The sequence below is a fragment of the Amia ocellicauda genome, chromosome 2 (genome assembly GCF_036373705.1).
Source record: "Amia ocellicauda isolate fAmiCal2 chromosome 2, fAmiCal2.hap1, whole genome shotgun sequence".
Classification (NCBI taxonomy): domain Eukaryota; kingdom Metazoa; phylum Chordata; class Actinopteri; order Amiiformes; family Amiidae; genus Amia; species Amia ocellicauda.
The window spans coordinates 26,088,727-26,101,635 of NC_089851.1; the positions used below are offsets into that span (position 1 = coordinate 26,088,727).

General features: G+C 35.8%; 1 protein-coding gene across 1 annotated transcript; it reads right to left on the reverse strand.

Annotated features, from left to right (window-relative positions):
• Positions 1–428: 428 nt before the first annotated feature.
• hus1 (HUS1 checkpoint clamp component) lies at positions 429–5,984 on the reverse strand. The gene is made up of 8 exons (XM_066722021.1): positions 5,816–5,984; positions 5,078–5,205; positions 4,481–4,657; positions 3,823–3,930; positions 3,182–3,256; positions 2,217–2,316; positions 1,881–2,009; positions 429–1,070 (listed from the first exon to the last, which is right to left on the reverse strand). The coding sequence occupies exons 1-8, from the start codon at positions 5,865–5,867 to the stop codon at positions 988–990; spliced, it is 852 nt and encodes a 283-aa protein (XP_066578118.1). The 5' UTR covers positions 5,868–5,984; the 3' UTR covers positions 429–987.
• Positions 5,985–12,909: the final 6,925 nt, after the last annotated feature.

Sequence of the window (12,909 nt, forward strand, 5' to 3'; positions counted from 1 at the left end):
TGCTGTTCAGAGGTAGGCGTGTCTCTCCCTAATCGTGAGAAAGGATACAAATCTGTTGGTGCGTTAGATATACATTGGATTAAAAACAAACTGAAAACCCTGACATTTATATTTATAAAAAAATGTATTATAGATACATACATATAGTTACAAAATGCTCATTTGGTTCTTGTTATAAGAGTTTAAAATCAGAGGGAAAGAATACAAACCATCGCAAGTAGAAAAAATACTGCAATTAGAGTTTAACTTCGACTAGAATTGGTTGTCAACCTTTTAACTTTAACCAAACAGAACTGATAGGTTATCTAATTCTTCCAAAAACATCAGATTTGCTCAGACATAAACTAATACAATATCTTACTATTTCAATTACATTAAAGCCAACAGCTTACATCTATTAACTTTAAAAACAACCGATAAAGACGAAATTCAAGGAAAATATATTTTTTTATTTACAAAAGACAAATTTTACCATGAATTACATGAAGTGAACAAAAAGATTTGCATTAACACATTTCCATCTGCTTCCACTCATATGCATTTTCTTTGTTGCAAATTTGTCATCAAAACAGACTTTCTGCATTTAATTCACAATACTTAAGAATATGAACTAGATCATCTTTTATGTAGGGTGGATTATTTACAGTTGTAAGAAAGTAACCTAAGAAAAACTGTTTTCAATTACTTTTTTTATATACACCAAACTCTAATCCAAGAAAACAGAATGGATATGAATTGGTTTAATACAGATGGCCTGGATTGTTATAGTGCAGATATAAGCTTCAGCAATCAAACTTCACCAGGTGTACAGAAGTGTAAGATGATTGGTATTGCAGTACAATTATATGTTGATTTAACACAGTAGTCTCATTTAAAAATATACATATATACATCAACTATTAAATAAAACATCACCTAATATCTCAATCATGGCCTTTTTACATATAAATACAAGTCTTCAAAGCATTCTGTCGGGAACATATTTTCTTATGCCACTGTGGGTATGAAGTACTGCAGAGACACATCCTCATGTAGCAAAATGAAGTGTACAATTCTGTTGCTAACGATGTCTGTAGAAAAGGGAAATCGTAAAAACAAGGAACAATTAATCATTTGAAATGGCTTTCCTGACAAAGGTACACTGCATATCGTAATAGCTTTCATTAAATGAATGGTTACATCCCTGCAATGCAACATTCTCTCTAGAAGTTTAAATAAGACTTCTTCCTGTGTGGCATCACTTGATTTGAAGAACGAGTTCTCATACACTGAGTAATATGCAAATGTATGTCACTAGCACCTGACTTTGAAACAGGTTTTAAATTATATGAAAGGAAATGAACTAGGAGCTCAGATGTTGGTTTTCACACTTCCAGCTGCCATTTATATCTGTGTTTTAGGTGATGATAACATCCAAAGGAAGGGTACATACAGGCATTTTCAGAGGAAGGAACATTGTCAGGGAACATCCACCTAAATAAACACATTCAGTGAACTACCACTGCTAAACAGAAAAAACACTTGAATATTCCACTCTCGACTGTCCCTGCTTATATCTAAATACGTAGAATACAATACCATGTTGTTGTAAAATGTCCCTAACACATCTAAAACCCGTTTGCCCTGACTAAAACAAGATGATAAAAGTCCCAAGAGACCAGATGCAGTATACAAAAACCCAACAAAAAACACATTTTGATTTCAGCATTTAAAACTGTCTTTCAGGCTTAGTTTATGTTGTAGGAGGAAAAAGAAAACCAACCAAAACATTTCCTTTTACTACAACTTCCACAATTTCAAAACTCACATGGTTGAATGGTTGAAATAAACATAATAAGACGATGAACAACTCTAAACACAGTTAGCTAAAATAAACTTACTGCACATGGCTTTGGTGGGATTGACTTGCTGTCCAGCTAGAAACTGTTGAAGTTTCCTGATGTCCACCCGGGCCTCAGCCATGGTCTCCGGGTTTCTGTCCCGACCGGGCCCTTGGGAATTCTCGTCACCTGATAGACACAAAGCAGTGGGTGACGCCACCAAATACCTAATGCTGCAGCTCTCCAATTGGCTTAACTGAAGAAGAAAAACGCTGAAATACAATATTCAAGTAAAGAAAACGGGCAATGCAGACTGGATCAAAGGACAGAGTCCAGCCATCGCACAACCTCATTACTGTGACGAAACCAAAAAACACCAAAGCGTTGAACACTCACCCCAGGGAGGATTCCCCAGGCCTTTAAAATGCGTGGTGACGGACACCAGGTCAGTTTCTATCTTCAGATTCATTTCACCATTCTGATTCGCTTCCAGCACCTTGGAAAGACAGACGCTTTTGAGATTTTATTTCACCCAACATTTATACGGTAAAACTGAACACACAAAATGGAACAGGACCAAAATGTAGAATCATAATTGTCGTATCTTGCAATAGATTTCCATTAGATTAGTGATTTGATTGCAGGTTGTTTTTGTTCTATCAGAGGAAGATATCCTTATTGAATATATTAGTGTGCATGGAACATAAACACATTAGATTGATCTAAATTGAGCTTGACAATTGAAACCATTTAGGTATTATAGAATTCAGTTGAGTTATTGGATACAAGTGTTATATGAAACCAATTAGTTTTTTGGAAACAATTATTGCAAATAATCTATTATCTTCTCAGAACATGAGCTACTTCCTTATCAGTTCCTTCCCAGAACAACATGATGACCTGAGATACTCAATACTGAAGGTACTGATCTCTGATTCTATCAATTTTGGAAAAATATTTGAAGTCCACTGTATTTTACAATTTTCTTAGAACTCCTAAGTGGCATGACATTAGCTTTGCATGCTTATTTTTGGGCTTGGCTTGCTCAATAAAGACTAGTTTGCATATTACACAGGACTTTGTATAGCCCAGAAGAGATCAAAGCACGAGCACAAATGTGTTCATTATAGTCACTCTCTTCTAGTCAATCCTTTCAATTTAACTGCATATCGATTCCACAAAGTGCAGTTTCTTATAGATGTGAAGATATCCTTTCAACATGTAGGCTATTTATAGTTTTCAAACACAGACACTACTACTTGATGTTATTATAATGGTGCATCTGTCTCTACTACCCATTTTTTTTTTAAATAAATATACTGAAGACACCCAGATATAATACATTTATTAATCTTACTTACAAGAAAGTTGGAGAGATTCTTCATTCTATCCACAACATTCTTCATTATCTTCAGAGAAGGCAGATAAATACTAACCTGTTGCATTTATAGAACAGAAGCACAGTTTAAATAGACAGGAGGTACAACACTCACAACATAGGCTGGTCAAAGAGGAAAACTACACTCCAACTTTAATAAGCAAAAGAAAATGTCAAAATAATGGTATAAAATAATTAATAATACCATAATAGGTGATATTAAAAATATAAAGCAAACTATACTTCATTGTTCAATATTATTATTTGTATTCAGTGACAATCTCAGTGAATTTCCTATTGGTCATTATCTTATAATAAAAGTAATTTCTTTTATTCAATAGAAATGCAGCAGAAAAACTAATTTTTATGTTGAATAGTCAAGAGAAATTGAATTAAAAATTAAAAAAGCAATCAAGTATTCCAATATTAGAATACTCATCAAATAGTGGATTGCTTTTTTATAGCAATAATAAAAAAACATAAAAAAATACATTAGAACATGGACAGAAAATATAATTTATTTTAACATAAAATTTGCCCCTGAGGAACTGCTTTATTAAAAAGCATATAATTCTTATTTTTAACACTTTGGTCAACTAACAGGAATTAGATTTTGTGACTCACATCGAAATCTGGCACACTCGGTTCCTTGAAGTCTTGCCAGAGTCTGCGGGGTATGACTTGCACTGGAATGTCATGCGTGACGATGCGATTCACACTGGACAAGGAAGGCTGTGAAAAAACAGATAAATTATATGATGTATGATATCAGTAAACACTCCCTAGGACTGAAATATTATATCTGAACAATTCCTCCTGTAAAAAGCACTGGTGACAGCTGTGATGTATGACGTGTGTTGGCAGTTCAGTGTTCAGTGTCACCTTATTGCTTCTGACTTCAAGGGAATTAAAAATGATTGCGCTCAGCTAATTAAACAGATTTGCTTTCAGGAAGGTTGCTATTTGTGTGCGGGTCTCATCTATTAACACTTGGTTCCGTGCTTGTTATTAACAGATATAAAAAATAAAAAATAAACTTGCTAGTGTGATGACACCATATTCTCACTTTAATTGCACGTTTGAAATGTCATGTTTCTTCGCAGTCAAATAACTCACAATCACGAGATGTCACAAAATGTTATTAATGGTAATTATTATATATTACAACTTCTACATATGAGATGCATCCAAACAAAAAAAACAATCAAAGGCAAAACAAATCAGACTCCCATGATATACTCATTTTAAATAAAAGACTGATTGGGTTGACGGGTTATTTTACCAGCTCCACTGCCACAGTGATACAAGGACAGTGCTTTTTCGTCAGTTTGATTTTAAGAGACCGAGCATTATATGCCGTTTTCAACGCCCTGAAGAGATTCTCGGGGACGAGTTCCAGATAGATCTCGTTGGCTTCTGCCGAAACACCTTCCAGCTGAAACTCGTCAAAAAAGTTGCCCTGTGGAAAGATTGAAGAGCACCCTCTTACTTACAGTATCACTGTGACACGTACAATTGATGATTTGTAAGTGAGGTCATCAAAATATATAGCAGTAGAAATAACAGCCTGACAGGCTGTTATTTCTACTGCTATATATTTTGATGACCTCACTTACAAATCATGAATTGTACGTGTCACAGTGATACTGTACTACTACATCAATCATTTAATTAAATCAATTAACCAATCAACACCTAGGCTTGCCATCTGGTGCAAATATACAGCATTCTTTTAATTTCCACTAAGGACAACAGAAGTGTTGATGTTTTAGACACCTCTGTTTCACATAATTAAAGGACAGCAGCCCTCAAAGACTTTACACATAGGGGTGACAGTTTCACTGAGGGTTTACATAACCTCTGAAACACTCTGCTCTACCTGAGATAACTCGCACCACATGCCCACGCCCCCATTGGCGACTTTGTCAGAGAGCATGAAATAGAGGTGACCGGCCGTCAGCCGCAGCATACAGGTCTTGGTTAGTTTGGAGATTGTATTCACCACACCTACCAGTGAAAGAAACACCAGATTAACATGACAATGATCAATACACCAACTCCCACATGACTGCTCGGTTTATGCTTTGTTTAAGGCAGTGGTTTTCAAACCAGTCCTGGAGTAGCCCCTGCCCTGCTGGTTTTTGATCCAACCCAGCTCTTAATTGCTTAATTGAATTCTTAATTGAACTAACAAAGCAATATACCTTTACATTAGGTTATCTAGACCTCCGTTGGAACAAAACACAGCAGGGCAGGGGCTACTCCAGGACCATATGAAATACATTAACGTATAACCAAATCATATTCAGTATTTTTCCTGTGCCTTTAGTCTACTCATTGTTTTGAAGATAATTCCTAATTGAACTGTAATCTTTCTAACACCCAGCCAGCAATACGACCCGCAATCTAACAATGATCAATACTGCATCCTTTTATATTAAGCTTAGTTATAATATTTAACTAGGAGACTATAAAATAATTCTAAATATTGTGATGTGATATAAAATACATGTATAATATGCATAATTGTAGCATACGTAACGGGTAGATTACCATAAAACACGAACATACAGGAACCCAAACAAGAGAAACTAAACATTGTAATAAACGTACTCACATGTAAAATGATTGAGGCAGCTGACATCCACCATCTTAGCTCGGAACTTCATTTTTATTTTATTTTATGTCAATTACACAAACGTAAAAACAAATTTTCTGTAATAAAACACAACACTTTCACGGAGAGACAGTTTAAGAAGTGGCGCCTCTGCCGGTGTTACATTTTGTAACGACCGCACGTCCACAAGATGAGTCCTGCGCATCTCTTCAGTTCCGCTTCCCCTTCAGCTGAAAGATAAATACAATGTATTGCCCTGGACATAGGCTTGAAAAAACCGTGAGAATAAAAAACAATCATTGATTAAAAAAGAAGAAGAAGAAGAAGAAGAAGAAGAAGAAGATATCTCAGCAATCGGACAAATATGTCAGGCCATCTAATTGTAAAGGTTATAACAGAACAATACATCACAATAATTATCACTGCAGTTTAGCATTTGATGTAAATGTAATGCTATATAATAATAATAATAATAATAATAATAATAATAATAATAATAATAATAATAATAATAATAATAGATTTTTTTTTAGCTATTAATTGTTTCAATATTACCCGGATACTTGTGCAGCTGTTTGGGTGAAGTTACAGATGTTTTGTATAGAATCACGGTATATTAATTATTGCGATCATAAATTCATCAATAATTATTCTACAATGTTATGCTAATATACTATATATACGCCGATCAGCCGTAACATTATGATCACCTGCCTAATATTGTGTAGGTCCCCCTTTTGCCCCCAAAACAGCCCTGACCCGTCGAGGCATGGACTCCACTAGACCTCTGAAGGTGTGCTGTGGTATCTGGCACCAAGACGTTAGCAGCAGATCCTTTAAGTCCTGTAAGTTGCGAGGTGGGGCCTCCATGGATCGGACTTGTTTGTCCAGCACATCCCACAGATGCTCGATTGGATTGAGATCTGGGGAATTTGGAGGCCAAGTCAACACCTTGAACTCGTGATTCATCAGACCAGGCCACCTTCTTCCATTGCTCCGTGGTCCATTTCTGATGCTCTTGTACCCATTGTAGGCGCTTTCGGCAGTGGACAGGGGTCAACATGGGCACCCTGACTGGTCTGCGGCTACGCAGCCCCATACGCAACAAACTGCGATGCACTGTGTGTTCTGACAGCTTTCTATCAGAACCAGCATTCACTTTTTTAGCAATTTGAGCTACAGTAGCTCGTCTGTTGGATCGGACCACACGGGCCAGCCTTCGCTCCCCACGTGCATCAATGAGCCTTGGCCGCCCATGACCCTGTCGCCGGTTCACCACTTTTCCTTCCTTGGACCACTTTTGATAGGTACTGACCACTGCAGACCGGGAACACCCCACAAGAGCTGCAGTTTTGGAGATGCTCTGACCCAGTCGTCTAGCCATCACAATTTGGCCCTTGTCAAAGTCGCTCAGATCCTTACGCTGCCCATTTTTCCTGATTCTAACACATCAACTTTGAGGACAAAATGTTCACTTGCTGCCTAATATATCCCACCCACTGACAGGTGCCATGATAACGAGATTATCAGTGTTATTCACTTCACCTGTCAGTGGGCATAATGTTATGGCTGATCGGTGTATGTTTTATGGAAAGGACCGATAGATCGCTGTTTTTTCTCTGACCACAAGAGGGAGCTCCCTAAACAATCAAAGTAAATCACAGATTTTATTTTCAGGTAATTAAATTGACAGATAGAGACAGAAAGATCTACAGATGGATAGACAGAAGGTGCTACAAAGCAACATGTTTTTACAGTTGATATATTTTTAAGCCTTAGTCTATGTTTTTTTAACCTGGAGCATGATCCCGGCTCAGTCTGTCAAGAACCCAATCTATACTAGAATATCAATACAACTTCACAGGCAATTTGCAATTATACTTTTGCTTCACACGTCACAAACTGCTCTAAGAATGTAAATGTCTGCAAAAGTGATTAAAATACTACCATATTCAATATTTGGTTTCAGATATTTGGTTTGAGTATAAAATCTTCTTCAATGTGTTTTGTTTGTATTGTTGCATTGTTTGATTCATGTAAATGATACCAGACATTTGTCTAGAGTCCAGAATAATAGCAAGTTTATTAAAGAACTGTCAAATAATAGTTTAACAATAGTGCATTCTAGCAAATGTTTATATCTTACTCTGTTGTTTAGTAGGAAAAGAGCCACAGCAAACAGCCTAATTGGGCAATGAGTCAGAATGTAACCCTCTTTGAACACATACAAGTACAAACATCGTACATACACCACACTCTGTACAATAACAATAAACCAATTTATTTCCCAAAAACCTGTTTCAATGGTTCCATTTATTTGACATTCCCTTGACATTTTGTACTGAGGAAATAACTTTGTAAATAAAAATATAAAAAGGAATGTATGTTGGTCATCACTGTTGGTCCTTATGCTCTTTAAAAGTAAACCATGGACACGTTACAGGCTCTCAGTAGAGACATACAGAAATTGTCCTTAATGGAATGTGGAAATGGCTAGAAGACAAGTATTATTCCAATTTGATGGTACAGCAATAGGCCATCAAAAATGATGGTAACAAGGCCATGTCAACAAAAAATGTAACAAAAAGTATAATGCTTATATATATATATATATATATATATATATATATATATATATATATAACAAAAAGGTTACTTATGTAAATTATTTAGCCTTTATTCCTTGTTAAAAAGGCTTGAATTGTCCAGTAATTACATTATTGTTACATAGTAAATGGACAGATGTCATATTAAAATAATCTTGATAGTTAAAAAAATGCTTTTTATATGATAGATTGGTCACTGGGTGGAATTGATAGCTAGCAGCAATTTTCCCTAATGAGAGATTTGGAAAGGACACAATAAAAAAACAGGAACCATTTATTTTTCCTGATTGAATTACTTTGAATTTAAAAATACGTTTTTTATGAACAATACCCCCAGTCAAAAGCTACAATTTCTGGTTGTTTGAATACTAAAATGATCTCAGTAAACCCCTTTGCTAAAGGGTAACCTCAAAATCTGAAAACCACATAATCTCAATTGAAGACATTAGTATTCAGAAGTGCTCAGGAACATACCATTTTCTCACAGGAAACTTACTTTGTTTTCCCATTTTGTTTCAGAATAAATCACCTTTGCACGTCTCTATCATTTTTTTTATTAACCCTTTTCCCCTGGTGTAGGTCATTTAAACACAACATTGTATGTTTTAAAGTAGTATTTCTGGGGTACAGTAAATGTAACCAACACTAAGCAGGAGCAGAAGGCAGGCATATTTTGTAGCAGTCTCAAAGCAAACCGATGATCAGCCGGACGTGCCTCAGAGGAACATGCTACCCCACTGTGCTTCTGTAAGTGACCTCACGTCTCGTTCTCAACCTTCAGTATTGTGGCTCCTCCTCATTATGTTTATAACCCAACCCACATGGTGACACCTATCACAGAGTCACCCTAAAGGACTACAGGGACATCCAATTACTACAACATAACCAGCAATCTCATACAAGTGAAACCCAAAGCCAAAGCAGTCAGATATAATAATTGCTTTCTGTGTAAAACCTCTTAAGACCTTTGGCCTAGTAAAGCAATTGCCTCTGTGCTTTTAAGAAGTGGATGTTTGTCACAATGTTCTACAGTCTCCAAAGTGCCAATACATGCATTGAGAACTCAAGCAATAATAAAATATTTTTTAACTTATGGAAAAAATGATGGATATATTGTATATCAGTATATGCTATATTTGACCATATATTTGCATATTTTGGTTTTCTGTAAGGGGGCAATACCTGCCTTAGCAGCTTTCTATTTAAGTAAAAAGTTTTCAGTATGAAAAGCTTGCATTCATTATAACAAGATTTTTCCAGCCTTTAACTGAAATATCTTTCATGATTTCCTGAAGGGGCAACATTTCTCATGCACATGTTTTGTCATTTCTTACCTACCTCATTTATCAACATAAGTACCTGACCTTTCAGTGAAATTAAATCTGAACACTTGTGGAGCTCTTATGATAGCAAGGGCTGAGTTTAAACATTAGCAAGACACCTTAAACCTTAAACTACAGTGCGATGAATCGAGGGGTGCTTGGCTCCAAAGAAATCGATTATAAGTTTAATCAGAGTGGTCAATGAATGTTATTAAGTGGAGATTTCTGCTGAACTGGCAATGCGGATATTCAGGCTTCTAAAAATTCAGGGTTTTTTACAATTATGAAAAAATAAATGGCTGCTGAAACATGAATTGACTGTCATTGTGACTAATGATATTGAGTGTGTTAATGGCTGCCCATATTTAAAGGGCACACAACAACAATATAAATTCACACTCAACACACACACACACACACACACACACACACACACACACACACACACACACACATATACAGTACAGTATATATAGACTGTGTGGGGGTTTAGATATACACATTCTGAATATTAAAAAAATCCACAGAGCAAGATCCACTTTCCTCTTACATATTCGAACAATCTATGCTTCTGCTAGTCTGTATTTTTTTAAACATCTGTCAAGGCAAGAGCAGAAAGAAAGAGTAAGCCACTGCATCTTAATTTACAATCAGCTCTTTACATACAGTTATAAATTGTGTTATATATATATATATATTTCAGACCAAAACTCTCTATCCCAGGGAGATTGGGAAATATAAAAAAGAGCACCTGCATAGATCATTTGTGAAAGGACTTGCTGTACAGGCATTTTTGTATTCAAAATAATTCCTTAGGAAAATAACTCCAGTAATAGCATAAACTCTCACTCACTAAAACATGCTGACTCCAATTTTTAAATATGCGTAGAAAAATGATTAGCAATTTGAAAGAAAACAAAAAACATACTTCCAAAAAAACCAATAAAAAGCAATGCATATATTGACACTAAGGGTTGGAGAGGAGGAAGATATTTCTTAATCTTAATACCTGGATAAGTAATACTCTGACAAGATAGCCTGCTTTTTCCCAAATATATTAAAGATATTGATATAATCCTTTATGAAGATCATATCAACCCAATTTCTCCTGGTTTTTGTTGCAGATATGAACAGGGTGAGGGGTTAGTTTATCTTACAAATTAATTTACAGCACCTCAAACTGAAATATGTTTCTTTGATCAGAAACAACATTTTAACAGTAGAGAAGAGGAATTTTGTGTCGCAATCTATTTAAAGTGATATTTCAGTGCTTCTACAGATATTCTACAGATATTTCATTGTCTACACTTTGTTTTTCTGAGTTACTCAAGTAGGTTCTCTGAAACTATAATCACAGCCTTTGTTCCTCTTGAGTTATGTTGTACTGCTGTTCAAACCTAGAATATGTGCCATGGGTCATTACTATTCCCCATATCCCTAAACTGGAAACCAACCAAATAAATGCAAGAACCAGACAAAGTCAAAAGGGCAAACCAAAGGGGTTTGTACAGAGAAAACACAATGTATGAGAGAAGATGAGTAAAAATGTAAAAATCCTTTTATTGTAAAGAAGTGGCCCTAGAAAAACACTTGATAAATCAAATGAAGCGTGGGTGCCTGTCATAAAAGATCACCACATTGTTTGACAGGACTTTTTGAAGATCTTTGCAAAACCAGACCCTCTTTCTCTTCTGATCTTCCAGCTCGGTTGACCTGCCCAGAAAGTTCTCCAGGGGTTCCTGACTGTGATTAGAAAGCCTCATGTCAATATCTCTGTTATACCACAGCCCTGTCACCCGGTGAAACAGTGGCAGTGAGAGGGATGCACTTGATGTGGATGCTGTTCTAGACTCGATTGAGTTAGATAGATATTGGACTCCTTAATTTCCATGTCTGGTGCACAATATCTTTTCAGATCCACTCCTTAAGGAAGGTGTGTTGTCTGTAATTAATTCCATACTAAATGTCTGATTTACAGAGAAATAAAATCCTATAGATTGTGGACCATAAAGACTGGATTCACACAAAAATGCTTTATCTGTTGTCAATTTTGTCGGCTTCTTCACAGGAAGTAAACCCCCAAACACAGTTGTGTAAAATGATCTTGGTTAATGGTATGTACTGCACTATTAGTCAGAGCATTAGCTTCTGTCATGCATTTCTTTCACTTTGATGTTATATAGGTTTTGTTAAATTTCAGATTCCTTCTTGCTAGCTTGACTGCTCAGTGTTTCGTAACAGTATCCATTATATCATTGTGTTATTTATTTCTTGGCAGAAGACCTCAGCAGAGTAACTTACAGCTGTCTGAAAATATATGCCTTTCACGAAACATTGTACAGTAAGAGCAAGAAAATACAATATACAATTTGATCCTAAATTAACGTAGAACATGGACCTATTTAGGGGGAGTTGAAGTTAAGGGAGAAATGTGGTAAATGTGCAATGGGGTCAAAGCAGACATTAGTACCAATAGTATGGCTACATTTAAGGCAATTTAAAGTTCAAGAATAAGTACAGATATAATAAGAAGAAATAGTTGGGAGCAAGAAAATGTGAGTAAAGTTTGAGTGCAAAATTGTGTCGGAAGGTGGTCTGGTTTTGGCCTGTCCAGACCACAGGTGTTCTGGGGAGTCAGAGAAGAGGAGCGGGGTGTATAGTCAGTCTTCTAGTTTTAAGCATTTCCATATTGTAAGCTCTGTCTTACACATAAATACATAAATAAAGACTGGTAAATACATTGGATTTAGTTTGTTTCGTCTTGTAAAACTAGTTATTATTATTATTATTATTATTATTATTATTATTATTATTATTATTATTATTATTATTATATGATGCAACTGTTTCATGGTGATTGAAGAAAATGACGCAATGTTTTAAAATCCTAGTTTGTACGTGTTGTTCCCATATGCAGACTTAGACCAATTACAATTATTAGTAGTATTTCATGTGCATCCACATAGATGTGTTTTCTTGGATAGATATGTCAAAACATTTGCCATAAGTTTGGCAAACCCCTCCATCAACAGACACAATTCAGCTCGTAACCCTCGGCAAAAATCCCTCTTCAGAGTCAAGAAACCAGAAGCCATAAGAATCTAGACGTGGTGCTGCTTATTTTCTTGACCATGTGATTTCCTTCCTCTGATGAGAGAGAGTCAAC

What these genes read in the sequence shown, in the direction of transcription:
- hus1 (XM_066722021.1), bottom strand. Translation starts at nt 5,867, where the DNA reads ATGAAGTTCCGAGCTAAGATGGTGGATGTCAGCTGCCTCAATCATTTT. An exon ending in TGTGGTGCGAGTTATCTCAG is followed by an intron (nt 4,658 to 5,077) that starts GTAGAGCAGAGT and finishes ATCTTTCCACAG; the next exon opens with GGCAACTTTTTTGACGAGTT. An exon ending in AGAATCTCTCCAACTTTCTT is followed by an intron (nt 2,317 to 3,181) that starts GTAAGTAAGATT and finishes TGTCTTTCCAAG; the next exon opens with GTGCTGGAAGCGAATCAGAA.